The sequence below is a fragment of the Babylonia areolata genome, chromosome 10 (assembly GCF_041734735.1).
Source record: "Babylonia areolata isolate BAREFJ2019XMU chromosome 10, ASM4173473v1, whole genome shotgun sequence".
In the NCBI taxonomy this organism is placed as follows: Eukaryota; Metazoa; Mollusca; class Gastropoda; order Neogastropoda; family Buccinidae; genus Babylonia; species Babylonia areolata.
In genome coordinates this window covers 20,867,456-20,888,812 of record NC_134885.1, presented here as the reverse complement: position 1 = coordinate 20,888,812, position 21,357 = coordinate 20,867,456, and the positions used below count along the sequence as shown (strand labels likewise).

The following is a 21,357-nucleotide window of genomic DNA, read 5'->3' as shown; positions in this document are numbered from 1 at the left end:
AGTCAAACCTTCTGCGGCAGATTACACTCGTATCCGCCTATGTTTTATGTTTCTACACCCAGGAAGAACAAAAAATCAAATGACATCACCATCATTACAACCATGGCATAATCATTACATATATATGATTTTGAAAACAGTGTCATGTTATCTGGATTCTATGGGTCATTACTATTATTATTCAAAACACAAACAAAAAACAACACCCAACCCTTAGTCTACAATCACTGGAGTACAAAAATAGAGCACGTTTTCCACTGGATCATAGCACAGAAACTAGAAGGGGAAAAAGAAACGAGCAGTAGTTTCTTTATGAAGCAACAATGTCAAAGTCTCTGTTTCTGGACAGTATCGAAACAGACGGACACATAATGATTAAACTCCCCCTTTAAAAACAAAAGGTCTCATTTTAATCAATCTGAACACTACTGTATCATAAATATGGCAAAGTCATGAACGGGTTTGGAAGTCAATCAATCAACGATCTCAGGAATGAAAACTAACAATGAATGATGCCTTGTACTATAGAATTTGGAATGAGAGAGAACAAAACTCCACTAACTTATTGCTGATGTGGGTGATTTTTTTTCTCTTACAGACAACACTGAATGTATGCACAACCATATGGAAAAACGTATGTATATGTACAGGAGAACACGAACCACTGATAGAGAAACACGCACACGCACACCAAACAAAATCTACTCATTAATGAACGAACGAAGTCAAATGTAAACCGGCTTGAGAAAAGACTAAAAAGTACACACATCTCTAACATAAGTAAATCGAGAAAAGTAAAACGTATAGTCATATACAGAGGAGTGACATAATTGGAATGATTTTTTCTTTATTTTATAGGAGAACAAAGACAAAGAAACTGAAAACAAATGTGATGTGTTTCTGTTTGACTAGAGCAACAAACGGATATCCCAAACGATAATAATGAAGAATCGAGCTGAAATGGCTGTCCCCCTACATGAAGATGATTTGTGCAAAGATTGTGCACACAAATGTATGACGTGCTACACACAGTCGTGATACAACAACGAAGTAGCGGACACACATTGGCACGCACACTGACGTCATCACACAGCTGCCATCTTGCTTTTGCTGGGTCAAGTTTCTGTGTAGCACCAAAAAATCCGCAAGAAAAAAAATGGAGGAGAGATGATTTTGTGCATTTATTAATTTTTTTTTTTGATCAATCAAAAAGCAAGTGTGATACCAAGTACAGAGTGTGTGATGAAAGTAAGTCAAGAGGCAGGCTGGTGTTTGAAAGTGTGTTTAGTCACCTTTGCGATCATTAAAAGCAGTCAGGATTAACAAGTTGCATCCCTGTCATTGCAGTGTAGTTCCATCGCCCAACTGGATTGACAAAAAAAAAAAAAAAAAAAAAAAAAAAAAAAATCAACAGTTTTGCATTAATGGAGCGGGGGTGGGGAGGATGGTAGAGGAGGGGGATAAAGGGGGCTGGAGGGGGCGGGGGGTTTGGGGGGGCAGGATACTGAGAGCAGGGGAAACAGAATAGGACGGCAGGGTTCTCTGTAGGATCAGGTGGGAGACTGAATGAATCATCCCCAAAATGGGTCATCCCTTGTATGTTATTGCTTTCAAGTACATATCCGTTTCTGAATCCTACAGAAAAAAAATACAATGTATTTTCGCAGAGAAAAAATTCAAGCAATGGACTTGGATTTAATCAATTCATCGAAGCACCATACAAGAAGCGTGTGAATTAGGGATGAACGTATGATCCTTAATTTGGGCAGAATTTTTTTTCAAAATGATGAAATCATGTAATTTTGATGGAAAAAAAATAGAGATCTTACTTTAAAGGAATGTAGATCTAACATTTGCCAAATTTAAAGTAAACAGCAGAGGCACCAAAAACAAACCATTTCTCTTTCAACTCCTGTGTATAATGTTAAGTAGCACATCTGGGAATAAAACCAAAAAAATTCAACCAAATTTAGCAAAAGACAAGCTGTTGATACAACACAGAAACATCAGAACATATTTTTAAGTACGTGTTTCTTGACAGACAAAAATCATAGCAGTTCAAACACATCAAAGTAGTCAGCCCATAAAAAACAAAAAACAAACAATGATATTTTGTTCTTCACAAACATTCAAATTCATGATACGTACTTGTAAACAAATACTTTTTTCACAACCAAATTCAGGCAGTCATTAAGTATGCTGAAACAAACACGTTTCTCTAGCAGTACAGGGGAGGGGGTCAAATGCTTAGCATTTGTAAGGTTGGTATTTTCTTTCTGTATACATATATATATATATAGGCTTTCCAACAAAATTTATACACACGTGTAAAAATGTTGTTCATTTTGCTGCTTAGATATGTGGAATGCTTTATAGCACAATCAACACGGCTGCTAAAGGAGCAGGTATTAAAATAAATGCACACTATTACAATTTCAGTCGAGGGAAAGAGAAAGAAAGACAGAAAGAATGAAGGACAGAAAGACAGAAAGAAGGAAGGAAAGAAAGGAAGACAGAAAGAAAGAAAGAAAAACAAGGAAGGGGTGGATGGACCAAGAAAAGAAATAACGAAAATCAGCTCAACGTAATCTCAACATGATACATTGCCTTTCAAACTTAGCAAGAATAATATGAATAATCAGGCTACCATGTCAGATCATATCTTTGTTGAAACGTGAACGTTTCAAAGACAGACAGACCATGTCTGGAATCAAACACAATCTCTTGATTAACCATTACTTTTCTGTGAGCAAATATCGCTACAATCACATCCCAACGTCAAATCAGTTTATTAGTTAAAAGGGTAAACTTTAAAAAAAACTAAAACAAAACAAAACAAACAAACCAAAAAACAACAAACAAACAAACAAAACAAAACAAACAAACAAAAAAACCACCACGCAATCGCGATAATGTTTATCATTATTTTTCTACAGTTCATGAAAACAGACACTACGTCTGTTCAATGTTTCATTCGTTTGTAAATGAAAACTGTCTCATCAAAATTAGCATCTATTTTGTACGGATACCAACAAAAAAAAAAAAAAAAAAAAAAGCAAGTGCAGAAGCAAGAATCTGGACTCAACAACGAATGGTTCCTTTGACCGTTGTACAATTTTTCATCAAAAAGTCTATGATGCACCGGTCAACCATCAAAAGCAATGCGAATCTGAAATGACAACGAGACCATACTGACATTGATCATTTCAACTTTCACTTTTTTGAAACTTGGAACAGTAGCTCGAAAGTAATTCCTTCTTATGCCCTGTAAACATGGCTATTGTGTTTAATTCTGATCCGTCCATTCAAAGACCTATATAATGCACGTCTTGTTTACATGAATTAGGACCATCTTTCATTAATGTTAATAAGATGCATCTTTTTTTCTCTCTTAAGGTTATCCAAAATAATTCCAATATCGACAAAGTCAATAAGTGATTTTAAATGACATAAGACTAACCAGGTTTTCCAATTGCACAAAAGGTGAAACGTTAATAGGAAGAAAACAAAAAACATTGCACATTTGCAGGGGTGGGGGCGGGGGGCTGGGGGGACTGGAGGGGGGGGGGGGAGTTGAATGACTATCATGAAACAAACCTTCAAAAAGCGTAAAAATGCCAATACGTGGTTTAAATTTTAAAACAAAATGGCGGCAGTGAAATGAAAACTATTTAAAAAAAAAAGAAGAAAGATTGAACACAACTGAAGAGGATGCGACTATGCAACAACCTTTGAACACATTCATGGGGGGAGATTCAACTTTGTGTTGAGCGAGAGAGTGAGCGAAAGCAAAAGAGTGAGAGATGGGGAGAGAGAGCGAACGAGAGAGAGAGAGAGAGAGAGAGCACAACCTTGGAGCGATAAGGCTGGCCCATTCCCAGGCCTCCTAGCTGAATAAACAACGGGCAGCTGGCTGGATGTCCACCAAAAACTATGTAAAGCTGTGATTCTTCAGTGCACCATTTTCTCCGCTACAGCTGAACAACAGCTCTCCATTCGTCTACAGAGCACGGCAAAAAATAATAAAAACCAAACAAAAAAACGAACCAAACTGGGAAAGTAGTTTGTCTCCGCGTTCTCTCACCTGATACCCGTCTTAAAAACCTCCCCCAAACCCACAGTATGTTTAACAGCAGAACCAACAAGATTTTTGTTTTCATGTGACAATAGTGGGAAGGTCTTAATACCGTTTCACAGAGGAGCTCAGTCTTTGGGAGGTGAGGGGGGAGGAAAAAAAAGAGAGAAAAAGGAATGATATAGGTTGTAGGTAACACACAGAATAACAGCAGCATTGTCATGGGGGTAAGTACACAATGGGAACACCACAGCAGACGCACTTCACAACTTACAGCAGTGTCAATCAACAGGTGTAGTAGTAGTAGCTCGGGGGTGTTGGGGATGCGGGTGTGTGTCTTTTTAGCTAGGTTTTTTTTGTTAAAATATTTTTTAACAGATTTTCTCTCACTTTTTTTTTCTATCTCCATGGGTTGCTCCCCATCCCACAATATCATTAACCAAGATTCAACCTGTATTCATTTCGTCTTCCAGCCGTCAGCATGACACCAATTTTCATCACAATCATTTGATCATAAAAAAAAAAACAATAAAAGAAGATTATTAGTCCTCTGTCATTGTGATTTTATTTGTTTTATTCATGTATCATTTTATCTATTTTTCTGTTTGTAGAAAACAATGCTGCCATTGTATGTCATACGGCATTCTGTGTCAAGCCAAAATAGCATTACCAGGTCAACAAACAATTTGAAGCTGTTGAGCTCTTACCTGGTTGAAGCCAACAGAATGTGTCAGATCACGGTCTGTGTTTGACCACAGCTTTATCTATAGAACTGTTATATAGACAAAATCTTCATCAGGGGTGTAGATGAAGACTGCTCTATTGACATTGTCTTAAAAGTAGTTTATTCGAAATATCTGAGCACGGTGTGTGAATATACATCATGCTGTATATAACTATCATTGTGTTGGGGGCTCTATGTACGCACAGCATCCTATGGAGTGCACAGCTTTCTGTGCAAATGTATCAACATATTTAGCGCTCTTATTGCATAATTGCAATAGGCGGAGCTGTTGAGCACCACACAACAACATAGAGTAACGCGAGCTCTTTGTGCACCATCCATTGTCATGTCACAAGTTGAGCTCACAATCTTGTCAGCATCATGTCTATAACTCTCCTTCACTGTGTAGGTGACTCTATGTACGCACACCATTCCATCATGTGTACAGATCACTGTAATAGTCAGTGCCCGTTGCGCAAAACTGACAGAATGTTGAGACTCATTCAGCGCACCTTGCATCACCATTATGTATGCAAAAGTTCATTGTGCTCAGGTAAGAAGAGTGCCTGATGCACTGTCATCATGTTTGAACTTGTAGAACACCATACTTTATCATAATTGCATGCTGAGCTCAAGCTGCTTCCGTAAGAGCTCTTCACGCAATAACGTCACGATGTTTAGAGCGCTTTGCAAACAATTATCTGATTCATCGTCATGTCTTGAGCTGTCAGTGCAGCAGACATCGTCATTAAGTATAGCTCTCAGAGCAATATTCTTTGACACAAGGTATAGAACACAATGTGTCAAGAAAAAAACAACAACAAAAAACAAAACCCCCAAACAGTGTCATCATGTTTATTTTAGCATACAGTGTGGATCATGTAAAATATGTGGAGTTCCCACTGCACCACATGTCATCAAATCATGGTGTTGTGAGCTTGCAGCGTGCAACATAGCACGTGCAACACAGTTCTTAGAACAGTTCGTACCATGGAGGGTTCTGCAGCACCAGACAGCGTCATGACGTGGACAGTGACCTGTGAACCGTGCATTGTCAATACGGGTACAGCTCACAACGAACCTACACTATAATAAAATGTGCCACACTCAGTTAACTACCATTTTTATCAGTATGACCATGCACAACTACTCTCAAAAGATCTACGTCATCATAGTGCATATTGATCGCAATGAAGTGATCTCTAGATCAACGTACATCGTCATGCCTTGTCCTGCCAACATGTGCTGCTGGATTGTTATTCTCAGCTCTGCTGAAAATGTTGCCTTTTAAATCCAACTAAAAATGCTCCGTTAAAGCTTTTCGTTTTGCCTTGCGGCATAGCCATATGTCAGGCCAAAGTCTTATCAGTCGGGCTTTGGGAAATTACAGATTTTTTTCCACAGTTCAAAAATTTCTCACAAAGTAATGATTTGACCCCCTCCCCCCTCCCGTGTTCGGTAAAAAGTGAGACTGTTTTAATGCACAGTTCGTCATGATGTGAGCAGAGTCCTTACAACCATTAGGTCAGCAAGCACTGCGTCATATGTGATTGGTAGGAGGGTCAAGACATGCAAACCATAACGTGTAGAGCTCTTCATGGCACCGTGTTATCTTTCGTGTGTTAAGTTTTGCGCACCACAGTTGGTCGTTCTGTCAAGTTTTCTGTGCTCACTGTCAGTCATGCAACGTGTTCCTACATTCATCCTTTTCGCGGTTGACTCAGTGTTGGTACCACAGCCTATAGCAGTGGTCTTAGTGCACCATGTCGTCGTCGTGGGTGTTGCTCTCGATCACGTCCTGCAGCAGCTCGTCCACAGAATCGCTGTCGGCGCTGATGCCTTTCTCCTCGAAGTTGAGGTTGGGCACCAGGATGCTCAGCATGTGCACCACGTTCAGCCTCAGGTTCTTCAGCTTGCGCCCGTAGGCACAACCAGCCCCGCACGGGGCGTTCTCCGGGTGAGGCCCTTTCCCTCCGTCCTGGTATCCACCCCGGGTGGACAGATCCATGGGGGCACAGTCAGCGCCCCCCTCCTTGTTGTTGGCGCCCCCTGCCGGTGTGTTCTGGTTGGCTGGAGACGACTGCAGTTTGGCGGCGTTGGGGGACAGGAGGCCGGGGGTGCCGGAAGCGGTGACGGCGCCGCCCTGGGCGGAGCTGGAAGCGGGAGTGCTCATGCCGGGCATGGACAGGTTCAACAGGTCGTTCCTCTCGCTGGTGGCAGGGCCGTTGGGGGACAGGGTGCTGAGGCCGTTGCCTAGATGCCCCTTGGGGCTGGGTTGCGGGATCATGGCCGGGGTGGGGTTGGCGGGTATGTCAGGGAACGGCAGGCCTGGGGGGAAGTGGCTGCTGAAGGGGAACCCCGACCCAGCTTTGTGGAACAGCCCGTGGGGGCCGGCCGACAGGGGCCCGTTGGGAGAGATCATGGGGGAGTGCTGGTGCATGGAAGAAGGGGGGTGCTGGGAGGGCATGAGGGGAGGGGGAGGGGGGCCCTGGCCTTCAGCCAGACTGTTCTTGGCCATCTCATAGGCCCTGGTCACCAGCTCCATGCCGCTCGGCTGCACCATCGGGGGAGGGGGCATCTTGAAGATGGTGTGGTCGCCGGGGCCTATGTGGGTGGACATGTAGCCGATGCCCCGGGGGGAGCGGTTGCGTTTCTCCTTGATGTAGAAGTTCATGTGGCCGTCGTGCTTGTTGACGATGTGGGACTTGAGGCTGTGGCTCTGGCTGTACTGCACTCCGCACGCTCCGCAGATGTAAGGGCGCTCACCTGCACACGCACACACACACACACACACACACACACACACACAGAGTTTACACAGGTTCTGAACAGCAGAGTCAAGTCCAACATTCACAGCATCAAATTTCTTTCAGAGTCCTTGGAGATAATCTGCACTCTCCTTCATTCTTTTATGAACACCAAACTGGAACACGTGACAATCTGTGATTGTCTTAGACTTACAAACAGTCTAAAAACAATCCTCTTTGAAAATAAAATCTGTGGTCCATGGAGCTCTTTGGGACAATAATTATCGCTGATGACCACTTTCTATTATATTACTTCTGGTCATGCCAAAATACACCCGAGACAACGGTAATAATGACACATTTCAATACTGCCTTGTGTCAATTTGCTCGGTGCCACAGAAAGAAAGAAGTGATGGTAGAAGAAGACTCTTAAATCAACATCTAATTAACATAGGCTTTTTTGTGTCATTTTCTTATTCAGATTTCTGCAGATTGGTTTCAGAACATATTTGTTGTTGCCGAGTCTTTTTAGCTTTGTCTCTAATCGTGTCATATATCTCATTCGGGAATTTATCATTATGTTTCGTGATTCAATATCCAGCTCTGGTTGCTTTATTTGATAAACTGCACAAATTAAACCTGGATGTTTTTCAAATCTTGAATTACATACACGATTTTGATTTCTGAGTGCGTGTGTGCGCATGTGTGGGGGAAGGGGGGCCTGACAAAACCTGATGTCAGATCATGTCATGAATCACATCTGGGCATTCTTGAATCTTTACTTCTTCCTTTTTTAATTTATTTAATTTTTTTTTTTTATTTGTAATCTATTCATATTACTAAGTGTGATATCTGCCAATCAGACATGCTTTTTTCAAATGTATATGACATGATATTACGACTGGACCATGTAGCAGAACGGTGAGGATGTGTGTGTGTGTGTGTGTGTGTGTGTGTGTGTGTGTGTGTGTGTGTATTTTCAGTTGGTGGAGAACATTAGTAGGTTAACCTGTAATGCAACAGGCAGACATTGCAAAATCCTGTCATGATCCCCCATTTTGTGCGCCTAAGCCTACGAGCTACTGGGAGGAAACCCACTCCACATAGCCAAGACCGGTGATGTAACGTACCCGTGTGGATTCTGAGGTGGACGTAGAGGTTGCTCTGATGCTTGGTGGTGTAGGGGCAGTGCGTGCACTTGAAGTACATGTCCCCGTTCTCCCTCTTGGGCCGCTGGCCTCCCTTGCCCTGGTGCGTGTTCTCCACGTGGTTCTCCAGGTTCTTCTGCCTGCGGAACGTCCTCTCACAGTAGTTGCATTTCAGATAGTCCTTGTCCACCTCCAGAATCTTGCCCTCGTAGGGCATGAACTTGGGTCCCATGGGGCTGTCGATGAGGCCCGGGGAGAAGGGGAACATGGGCCCCATGGGGCCGGGGAACCAGTTGTTGCCCATCTTGGCCGTGGAGAAGTGGTGGGGGGAGTAGGCCGTCTCGCTGATGTTGGACATGGGCAGCGAAGAGTGCAGACCCCCCGCGCCCATGGAGGGGGGCGTGAAGGGGGGCATGGACGTCTTGGGTAGGATCGTTACCCCGCACTTCTTCTCTCCGGCAGACTCGCTGCTCGATTCAGACACGGGGGACTCCAGTTTGGGGTCGTCCCACCTGGGCTCCATGTCGGGTCTCATCTGCTCTGCCGGCTTCACCTGATGCAGGAAGTTGTCTGGCGGGTAACAGTCTGAGGAGTCTTCAGGCTCCATTTCGTCTTCTTCCCCCTCGGCAAAATTTCTTGGCAGCGAATTCTTGATGGCAGATTCGGCGCACGCTTGAGCGTTGCTGACCTGATGCGATATCTCCAGCGGCGTTCCATCCACTTCGTCGTCCGAATTCCTGTTCATGGGCAGGTCCATCTGTGCGGGGTCGGGGTCGTCAATGTCTTCAGGTGGGTAAAACTCTTCAACCTCCACCGACGGGTGAATCCTCCGCACAATGTCCTCAATGGTCTGTTTCCGGCGGTTGCGGGTAGGGGCCGTGAAGCAGACCTCTTGCTCCTGAGAACCCTCCACGATGTTCTCCTGCATGCTTTCCTCCGCCTCGCTCTTGGGGACCTCGAACACGGCGTTGTCCTGGTTGGGCGAGACGGTTCCATCCTCCACCCCTTCTCGGGCCATCCCGCACGAGGAGAACTCCTCCACTCCATTGGCAAGGTCTGCGTTCTGTGCCCACAAAGGGTGGCCATCCCCGTGTTCATTCTGGTGATACTCGTGAGCAAAGCTCTTGTCCTTCTGGGCCTCCACGGGCAGGGAGAAGGTGGCCTTGGGGTTTTCCGACATGCTGCTGGGGACAGTCTCCCCTTGCTGGGGGGAGTCCGGGGGCGTGGTGGCCGAGGTTCGGAGCGACGTTTCAATGATCATGGTGCCGGCCAGGGACGGGGCTGGGACGGCGTCCGGTGAGGCGATGGGGAGGGTGAGGGGGGACGGGGGGAGCGGTCTGAGCGAGGAGGGCGAGGGGTGGACTGACAGGCGCTGGGTGGGCGACAGGCAGGCAAGGCGGGGCTGCACTTCCATCATCATGACCGCGCGCCGGAGAGGCTGAGCTCACCGCTCATCTTTCTTCTGCACACACGCACACACACGCGTGTACACAGGTACACACACACGCACAACAAAAACACAACACACACACACAGGCAACACACACACAGAGGCAACACACAGATACACGCACGCACGCACGCACGCACGCACGCGCGCGCGCGCGCGCGCGCACACACACACACACACACCGTTTCGTTTAACTATGTGCGACATATTAAGCTACATTGCTTCAACATTTTTTTTTCTGACATCGTACAATATGTACCACTAAACAGCACTTTTTTCTTTCAAACTCGATCATATACAGCTTTACTTTAGTACAGAAATATACATTTCTTATAACAAAGCCTTGCCAAACACAACAAATAATCTTTCAATTTGCATTCACATTCTAAAACTCAAATCAGTCTGTACACACCAAACTATCACTATGACAACAATTCTGAAACAGCGCCACAGTTTTTGAAGTTGATATCAAAGTTACATTGAATTCCCCCAAATGACATGCAAAAACAACAAAAAATAAACAGACACATAAAACACACACACACACAAACAACAACACCAACCGCACACACACACACACACACACACACACACACACACTCGCCCAGACACTCACAAACACAAAACAAACGCACTCACACACAAATATCACACAATGCACACATCAAAATCGCACTTTCCCCCACACCTTCCCAACCCCGCCACACACACACACACACACACACACACACACACACACACACACATACTGCAGACTTTTTATACTGTACATACCTATCAAAAGTATATAAAAAAAAAAATTCAGGTGGGTGGCGGTGACTCAGGACTGCGGTCAGTGGTCAGTGTGATCAATGCCGCAACAAGCACAGGTAAAATCGGTATGGAGTCACCAGCAAGAAGCCACTATAAACAGGTTCTGGACTGAAGCGTGCCTCGTGCCTCTGGAGGAATAAAAAGAGAAGGGAAAAAGGTGTAATTAAGCAATGGAATAAAACATGGATATGGAACCAATGAGAGAGAAAGAGAGAGAGAGAGGGGGGGGGGGAGGGGGATTTAGCACTGAAATGATATATACACACATGCGCATATTCTTTTACACACACACACACATACACATACGTGTGCGTGCGTGCGTGCGTGTGTGTGTGTGTGTGTGTGTGTGTGTGTGTGTGTGTGTGTGTGTACACAAGCACGGACACATAAACGTTGTTCGCACATACTGCTCGCGTTGTCAAGGGACAGCAGTGGAAACCCCTAAAAGTCATGGCAAGGCATGGATTACCTCCCTTTACACAGAACGCAGTGTCAGTCGTCGACATTGTGGCACGCACTCGTGTGTGTGGTGTGTGTGTGGTGTGTGTGTGTGTGACAGAGAGAGAGAGAGAGAGAGAGAGAGGATGGAGGGAGGGAGAGAGAGAGAGAGACATAGGCTGAATAGGCGAAACAGGAATGGCTGGTTGTAGGCGAAACAGAACAAAGAGGCAAACTCTCAAAGGCCAGTGCATGAGGACTGCCCGGCATCATCGAAAAGTGGGCGAATCGGACCGGATTCCATGCTGACAGAGATTTTATTCGTTTATCGGTTCAGATTCCCTACCAGTCCACCCCTCCTCCATGTGCTAAAAGAAACGTGAGTTCTGATCCATGGCCGGTGCAATGAGATCCACACACACACACACACACACACACAACCATCATCACCACCACCACCACTACCACTCCCACCACCAACATCATTCACACACCACAACTGCACACCACACCATACACACACACACACACACACACACACACACACACACACACACACACACAATCACCGCATGTCCCGACTGACGCACAGATTGTATAAGTATTCACGTCTCGGCGAAAAAAACAAACCAAAACAACAACAACAACAACAATAAAAACCCGACGGCGATGGCCCTACCCAGATCCACACATCACTTCCAGCCACCCATACCTTGGCACTGACCAATGTAGGGTGACCCCGATATGACAAACACGATCGGCCCGGTAATGGATGGACTACCGCTGCTATAATAATAATATCGACCACCACCTCCGTACATAACACCACCATCGTAGCCCGATCCACCGAACCCATACTAATTGTACTCCAATGCACATCTATCTCTTGCCACTGTCGGACAGGGATGGATAGCTAACTGGACTGGGTCCTCCACTCTCCTCCCAATAATGTGTGGGAGTCGTATACTGAAGGCCGGATCATGTCTCTAGAGCGGTGGTGTCGCTGGCCTTGTGGCACATTTCGCCCGACAACGGAGCGATTGTCCACTGGTTCGAGTCCATTACATGGAACGGAATTTTTAAAAAAAAAAAAAAAAAAAAGGAGGAAAGAAAGAAAAGAAAAAAAGGTGGCGCTGCACAGTGGCGACACGCCCGGCCTCCTCGGAGAAAGCTGCCCGAATTTTATTTTATACCTTATGAGAAGAAAAAGTCATTTAATACAATGCAATACAATCTTTTGCTGGTAAGGAGTAGATACTTAAAGAAGAATCTCTTACCTTCACTTGTTTATGTACAGGCGAGGTATTTCGAAGCGCTTGAATTAAACATTTTTTTTGTTTTTTTTTTCAATTTTATTTTTTTATATAATCTTTTCTATGTACAATTGTCACAGTATTACATATACAACTGATTCACTTCACGACAAACAACCACACTGGCGTTTTGACGTGTTGTTTCCAAATACTCAGATTCCTTGTGAGTATAACTTATATTTACCAAGGTGACTTAGAACTCAGCATGAATACTGATCAAATGCAAAACGTGATTTTCTTCTCACGAATGGGTGAATATTCAGCAAACAAATGTAAACAGTAATTTATCTATTTCTGTTTTCTTTTTAAACACCAGTCAACCAGAAATCCGGTCAAACTTTTGATTTAAAAGTACACATCGAACTCTTCAGGAATTGAAAGTAAACGAATAAATTCCGACCCGCCTCGAACTGATACAATTAACAAAGTAGAAAGTTTGTTTGCACTTTTTGCGACATAGTCATATTTAGATGACTTCACTCCTTAAAGAAACTGAAACGAAAAAAAGACCTGTCATCATCATCAAAGAAACACGACACGATTTTTAATTTAAAAAAAATGTTGTTATCTTTATTAAATTTATTTATCTGTCTATTTATTTACTCATGCGTTTATCTATTTCTTTATCTATTTATTTGTCTTTAACCAATTTACCTGAACGTAGCTACTTCAACCGCTGATGGACGACCACACACAATGGGAGAAGCGCATGTATAGTTCATATTGTATCACATTTTGTCACAATCGATTTTTCTGAGTAAAAAATCAGGCCGCTCTCTCCGGAGAAAGATGAGTCCGTTGCCACAGTACCCACTTTTTAGAATTTTTTTAATTCTGTGTGCAGGCTTACTTATTTCGCGCGATCAAAGATGCTTTTTTTTCCGCATAATTTTGCAAGGGACAGCCCTTTCCTTGCCGTGGGTTCTTTAACGTGATCTCTCTGTTAAATTTCTTGTTATTCATAAAGTCCGCGCCCGGAACTGGAGAAACCGAAAGTCCCATGCTGTTCTGGGACCCCGACCCATCACAGCAACACTGCATCATCTACTCACTCACATCACACACCTTCCGCAACGACAGCAGCAGAGGTAGTAAGTAGTACAGCAGTAGTCCACCACTCCTGTCCACACCACCTTCCCCACACGACAGTCAAACTTGCTGCCTGCTACTGGAGCTGTCCATTCACAACTGAACAACTGAGGAGAGAGATGCTGGCTGGCTCTCTCTCCTTCTCTCTCTCTCTCGCGCGCAATCACCATCGAGCTAAGCCAGCGGAAGGAGGGAGGGTGGGAGGGGACAGAGATAGGAAGAGTGGTGGTGGTGGTAGTGGCGGTAAGGATAGAGGGGGGGGGGGGGAGTAAGGGGGAGGGGCGTCAAGCGCGGATAGAGATAAGAGAGAGAGGGAGAGAGAGTATAGTGAGAAGAGTAGGATGAGAGAGAGGGGCAAGTCGCTATTGTGTATTCACCAAACAGGCGACATCTGTCAGCCCTTTGCCCCCTCCCCCATCCTCCCTACCGAAAGTTTAGTAGACCAGCCTGTAAAAAAAAAAAGGGGGGGGGGGATGGGCACAAACCCCAAGCCGCGGCCCCACACCACACACACACACACACACACCGAGGAACCAACACAACAATCGGCTTGTGGAGGGAGGAGGGACGGGAGGACACTCGACAGTGGAAGTGAGGGGTGGGTGGGTGTAGAGGGGAGGAGGAGGAAGTTGAAGAAAGGGTGGAAGGTGGTGGTGACGGGGGGGAGGGGTCAGAAACAGGAAAAGGGAGGGCCTACTGCTGGCGTAAGAAAGTAAAGGGATGGAGGGTAGTAAAGGGATGGATGAGGGTGGTGTGAGAGAGACCGAAGGAGAAAAGGAGTATGGGTGGTGTTGGTGGTGATGGAGGGGGGTGGGGGGGTGGTAGGGGATGTCATCACGATGATGCGACGATCTTTCCGTTTTTCTCTGCCCCCTTGTCTTGTCCTGTCCAGTCCTGCCCTCCCCTTCTCTCTCTCAACTTCCAATCTGCTTGGCTCCTTTCTTTTTTTTTTTTTTTCGTCTTCACCTATGACAGGACATACTCATCATACAGGCCTCCCTGGCTTTCTAAACCCTAACCACGCCCTCCAACAGCCACTCTACCCGCTAAACTCCTCGCTACCCAAGCTCCAACTCCCGCCACCACTTCTGCCTCCCCCACAAAGTCTGTCTCTTCATGATCTTGTCACCTTTCCCCCGCACGCTCTGATACAGAGGCCTGAAGCCGATCAGAATCTAACATTATCACACCCTTCTACACACACACAGACACACACACACACACACACAACTTTTTCCCCTCCCAAGAAAAGATTTCCTATTCAGATGCTCCGACCGGGTATCATGATGGAACCGAGCAACCGGAAACACGTGGAACATGCCTGGCTGAAGCAGCCAATCAGCGAGCGCGGTTTGAAGGGTCGGCGGTGTGTGTGTGTGTGTGTGTGTGTGTGTGTAGTGCGTGGTGAGTTGAGAGGGGTAAGAGGGGGATGGGGCGGGCAGATGCGGTAAGGAAGCCTGTCGAAGTTCCTGTAAAGACGTGCGTGGCTTGCACGTGGACTTCACAATGAAGGGATCGAATTTTGTTCCATATACAGATTAGTATATATCATATTCACACACACACACACACACACACACACACACACACACACACACACATCATCATCAGTATATATATATATATATATATATATATATATATATCCGTACACCAATTCAGCTCGTGCCAACCCCACCCCTCTCTCTGTGTGTTATCTCTGATAACGGTTTAATGCATGATCAATATTCATTGGTTATATAAGAGCAGATGGAAATGTTTGTTTTTTTTTCCTCTGAAGAAAAACAAAACAAAACAGAAACACTGATGATTATCTGTTGGGTTTGTGATGCGATGTAAAGCCTATCATTGGGTAAGCAATCTCCTTTCTTTAATGGCTTGCTAAACTGGATGCAATAAAAAAAAAAAAGAAAAAAAAAAGAAAAAGAAAAAAGTGACGTTAAAAATCTGTACGGTTGTGTGTGTGTGTGTGTGTGTGTGTGTGTGTGTGTGTGTGCGCGCGCGCGCGCGCTTTTGTACGAGTTGTTGCTTTTCGATCTTACGGCTGTTCATAAAGAAAGATAGTAGACAAAACACGCACAAAAAAAGAAGAAGAAGAAAAAAAATAAAAAAAAAAAAAAAAAATGAGGGGCTTTGGTGGGGTTGGAGGTGGGGTTGGGTGGAGGGCTGCTGAAAGGGTGGTGGTAGAATGATGAACTGGATACAGGATCAGTGACCCGAGTTTATATGCTGAGTGTGTGTATGTGTGTGTACGTATGCGCGAGCGCACATGCGCATGTGTGTGCATATTTGCGTGTACATTTGTGCACGCGCGCAGTTGTGTAATGATGTCTAAATGCTTTAATATCTATAAGTACTTGCTAGTTGGGCTGATAAGGAGGGGGAGAGAGAGAGCGAGCCAGCCAGCCAGACAGACAGATAGAGTGCGTGCGTGCGTGTGTGCGTGCACATGTCTGTGTGCACATTTCTCAAACCGAAACTAACTAAACCAAAAAAAGTTATTACAAGATGGATCAAACTATTTCTCACTCTTAAAATGAAAACAATAACAGGAAGAAAAGGTAATAAAAAGTTCTGCTTCATGTGAATAATTTTTTAAAAGTCAATAACAACAACTACAACAACAAAGACCACTACAATGAAAGGCAATAGCTTTTCATCGTGTTAAAACATCTCATTCAGTAAAGATAGATGGAAAAATAAAACATGCAAAGAAAGAAAGAATGAAAGAAAGAAAGAAAGAAAACTATTGATAGCTTTCTTCTCCCCAAAAAAAGGTGTTCAGGAGCCGATGGAAAAAAAAGGAAGCAGTAGAGGTTTCATTTTTTTCTTCCCCAACAAAATAATTTATCTCATTCAGTGATGACAGTATGAAAATAGAAAGAAAGAAAGAAACAAAAAAAGTAAAAAAGAAAGAAAAATAGGTTGTTTTTTTTCTCTCCTTCATCAATAAATATGTCAGTTGTTGAAGAAAGAAAGAAGCAAGGAAAGAATATAAGAAAGAAAAACACTAGCAGTGATTTCTCCCTTCATCGAGAAATCTCTCAGTTATTGAAGAAAGAAAGAAAGAAAGAAAGAAAAACAAGAAAGCTTTTGTTTTTTCCCTTCAGTTCCCTTCTCTCTTTCATTGACGAACAAGTGAGTGACGTCGCTTCTCATTTGGTGAACCCCCTCCCCGCTCTTCCCTCACTTTCTCCCTCCCCATCCACACCACCACCACCATCACCACCACCACCCCAAGCCTGACCAGCTTTCGGTGCAAAACGATTATTACAAGCAAGCACACAACGCTTTCTCTCCCCTCCTTCCTTCCTTCCCTCTCTCACTCCCTCGCATTCTCTTTCCTCCACCCCGCTCCCCCTATGCCCCCACTCCCGCTCCCAATTTCCCCTCCCCCGCCTCCTCCTTCCTCCTCTCTCCTATTCAGACGAAGTTTTTTTTGTTGTTGTTCTTCTTCTCTTTCTCTTTCTTCCTCCCCTTCTACACAACACAAAACTCCAGCTTCTGACCCTGTACGTGGCGTAATGTTTTTGTTGTTGTTGTTGTTGCTTTCTTTCTTTCTTCTCTCAGTCATTCTACCCCTCTCTGTCTCTCTGATATTTCTTTCTCTCACTCTTTTTGTTTGTTTGTTTGTTTGTTTGTTTAGGCTGCTCTCTTCCCAGGGGAGAATACGTGGCCACAGTGCATCACCACACACTTTTTTCCTTCTTTCTTTATTCATCTATTCATTCATTTATCTATCTAATATTTATTTTTATCTGCAAGGTTTTGAATATCAAAGTGGAGTTTTTCTACAGAATGTTGTCAGAGACAACCCTTTTTTCTGTTTTGTTTTTGCTGTGCCGTGGGTGGATTCCGGACGGGGTTACAGGACGACAGGCCACAGGGAGGCGGAGAGTGCGCGTGGGGAGGGGACAGGACGGGTAGGGTTTGGGAACGGGGTGGGATTATTGGGGCAGGGGAACGGAAGAAAGTTCTATTTCGCAGTCTCCCTGTACAGACTTAACAGAGATTGTAGGTCATTGCAAACTTTACCGAGAAGAAAACTTCATGTCTTTTACAGGATACAATTTATATAACACACAAGTCGTTAGGTACATGCATAATTCATCCATGATCACCCCCCACCCCCTTTATTATTTTTTTTACCTCTTTTCTATCCCCCTCTATTTTTATTGTTCTTTTTTTCTTTTCTTTTTTTTCTTTTCTCTCTCTCTCTCTCTTGTATTATTTTTATTTTTTTATTTTTTTACAGTGCGCACGTGTACTAAACCCACAGAGACCACAAATCCTCTTCTCTGATGTTCACTGGGACGGATGGTTGGCCAACGCCGCTGTGTCGACGAGGATTGGTCGGACTGTCTCACTTGACTTGTACTGGTTCTGTGCCCGGCCCTTACAGTCTGCCACCCTCCGCGCTGATGTCTCTTTCCATCACGTGTCCCTCCTCCTCCTTGTCTTCCTTTCGTTTCATCACTCTGTCATTTTTAGTTTTGTCTTGTTGAAAATCATCCATAACCCCCCCCCCCCCCCAACCTCTCAATAGCTGAATTTATAGCTGTGAATAATCCATAATCCACCCCCCCACCTCTCAATAGCTGAATTTATAGCTGTGAATAATCCATAATCCACCCCCCACCTCTCAATAGCTGAATTTATAGCTGTGAATAATCCATAATCCCCCCCCCCCCCCCCAAACCTCTCAATAGCTGAATTTATAGCTGTGAAAATATCCGTCCCATACTTAAGAAGATGCACTTGTATCAGGACAGGACTTATGAATAAGATTTTCTTGTTGTCGTGTTCATCTGTAACTGTTTTGTGCAGTGAAATGCTCGACATATATGTTGTTCAAACAAAATCCTCTTGCACACTGGAAAAAGCAGTAACAACAACAAAAGAGTGGAACATGAATGAAGTCTCCCTCTCTCTTCCCTCTCCCCACCTCCACCCCGTTCTTTTTTCTTTGTTTCCCCCCTTTCATCCTTCTTCATAAAACAAGAAGAAGAAGAAGGAGTTGGAGGAGGTGGAGGAGGTGGAGGAATAGGAAGAGGAGGAGGAGAGAAGAGGAGAAGAAGAAGAAGAAGAAGAAGAAGAAGAAGAAGAAGAAGAAGAAGAAGAAGAAGAAGAAGAAGAAGAAGACGACGACGAAGAAGAAGAAGAAGAAGAAGAAGAAAACAGGACACACACACACGCACACACACACCCATCCTTCGTGCTGGAAAACAACAGGAGAGTGCACGGAGATGACTGAAAAAGCTGGAGGGGAGGGGTTGAGGGCAGGAAAAAAAAGACCGACAGACACTGACAGACAGAGAGAGGCCACAAAAACATATCACTCCCACCCTTTCCTTCTTCCTTTCTAGTCACGTTGCCCAGCTCCCCTCCCACCCCCCTTCTCCCATCGCCACCTCCCCACCCGCCCCTGCCACACCCTCAAGTCTCTCCCCCCCACCCCATCCCCTCCCTCCTTTTCCCCATTCCCCCATGACGGTACTGAGCTGACAAAAACAGGCATGATGAGCGTTCACCGAACGTCTCAATTCGATCCGCCTGCATCCTTTACTTCCCCGACCATCTAATCAGATTCCCGTATGATCCCCCCACCCCTACCCTTACCCATGACTGCGCGATTTTGCTCTCCTTCTCTCTTTATTTCTTCTTTTTCACCCTATCCCCTTTAATCCCCCCCCTCCCTCACCCCTCATCCTTCCCCTATCATCTGCCCCCCACACCCCAACCCTTAGGGGAAAAAACCCAACCTAATAACCCTTACAACAGTCGTCTGTATTCAACCTGTCGTATCATAAAAAAGCGGACTGTTATTATGATTACTCCTTGTAGCAAATCTTAAAGACAGAAAAGGAATTCAGAGTACACACACACACACACACACACACACACACACACACACACACACACACATATATATATATATATATATATATCCGCACATGCACTGCATGCCCGCAAAAAAGAAATAACGAAGCCATCATATACAATAAAGAAAAGAAAAGAAAACCAGAAAAGAAAGAAAGAAAAAAAAAGAATCCAGTTCTTTGAAATGAGAAAGTAACCTCTAAAAGAAAACAGTTCTTCTTTAAGTCTGCAAAAAACGTAAATATCAGTATATATTGAAAAACAAACAAACAAACAAACGCATTATTCTTTAGAAAAAGAAAATGATATAGAAAGTACACAATCGATATAAAAACCAAAGCAGTTCTTTTGTTTACAAGATTGTAAGCTTAAATAAACCACGGTATGAAGAAAAAGAAGCAAATTCAGCTATTTCTAAAAAAATTAACAAAGAAAAAAAAACCCAGCTCTTCTTTCAGTAATAAATACATAAATAATTGATTGTAAGAATGTTTAAATAGACAAATAAATAAATAAATACCATATTATGTCAGAAAGAAACTATGTGTTCACTTTTAGAAAACCACACAGAAAGAAGTTTATCATCGTTTCCAAAAGAAGTGCATTCCATTGTTACATGTTAGGAAGTAAAGCAAACAGAAAACAGGTTAAGCTACTTTCCACCCGTATGTTTTCAAACCACTATTACTTCTGTTCATGGCCTTTAAGGATTAAAGGGGTTGATGCGCTTGTGCTTTGAAATGAAAACAAGAGATTATCTGCCACGTAAAACACTAAATATAATACAACATGGACAATTACTTTGCATTCATCGAACACACACACACACAGTGTGTATTCAAGCCAATTCAAAAGACCTTTTTAAACGACAAAGAATACACATGCATTCATATCAACAATAACAACAATGATACTAATACTACTAATGTCTGCCTTTAGGCTACGTTAGTTAGACTACCATGAATGATAATTACAGTAGCAGTAGTAGTGGTAGGACTAGTGCTAATCCTAAGCATTCAAAAATAGATTGTTAACACTACTACTACTTCTCCTACTATTACAACTACTGATAATGATGACAAGAATGCATTACCAGATAATACCATAAAATTAAACACTACTACTACAACTACTACTACTACTGGTATGATAATAATAACGCATCACCAGATAATATCATAAAAATTAAACACTGTTATTACTACTACTACAACTACTACTACTGGAGCTGCGAATATAATATAATCACCAGATAATACGATAAAACTGAACACGACTACTACTACTACTACACATCGCCAGACAATACCGCGAAAAGCAAACTCACTTACTCTGTGAGCACTGGGTACAGGAGAAGGATGTTGCTGCTCAAACGTTAACAGCAAAGCCCACGTCCTGTGGCAGGTATTCCCAACAGGCGGGGGACGCAGAAGACGCCGTACAGCTGAGCGCCGGAAGGAACCCTGAAGACTATCTGGAGTGTGCTGACATGGGGCGGTCTTCAGCGTTCCTCCCTGGCAGGTCGGAGCTCCGACGGAGGCAGCTGGCAAAGGCTGCCTGCCCACACCCTGAGGGTCTGCAGCGGTGAATGAGCGGTCTGTCTCTAACCCCACCCTGTAATCCAAGGAACAAACAAGTGCCTTTTGTTTATTTATCTTTTCAGCGTTGCGTTTGAACAAA

The 21,357-nt window shown here is 44.1% G+C and overlaps 1 protein-coding gene across 1 annotated transcript; it reads right to left on the bottom strand.

Annotated features, from left to right (window-relative positions):
• Window positions 1-5,970: 5,970 nt before the first annotated feature.
• Window positions 5,971-21,110, bottom strand: LOC143286489 (uncharacterized). The gene is made up of 4 exons (XM_076594066.1): window positions 21,009-21,110; window positions 10,919-11,085; window positions 8,677-10,156; window positions 5,971-7,565 (listed from the first exon to the last, which is right to left on the bottom strand). The coding sequence occupies exons 3-4, from the start codon at window positions 10,112-10,114 to the stop codon at window positions 6,553-6,555; spliced, it is 2,451 nt and encodes an 816-aa protein (XP_076450181.1). The 5' UTR covers window positions 10,115-10,156; window positions 10,919-11,085; window positions 21,009-21,110; the 3' UTR covers window positions 5,971-6,552.
• Window positions 21,111-21,357: the final 247 nt, after the last annotated feature.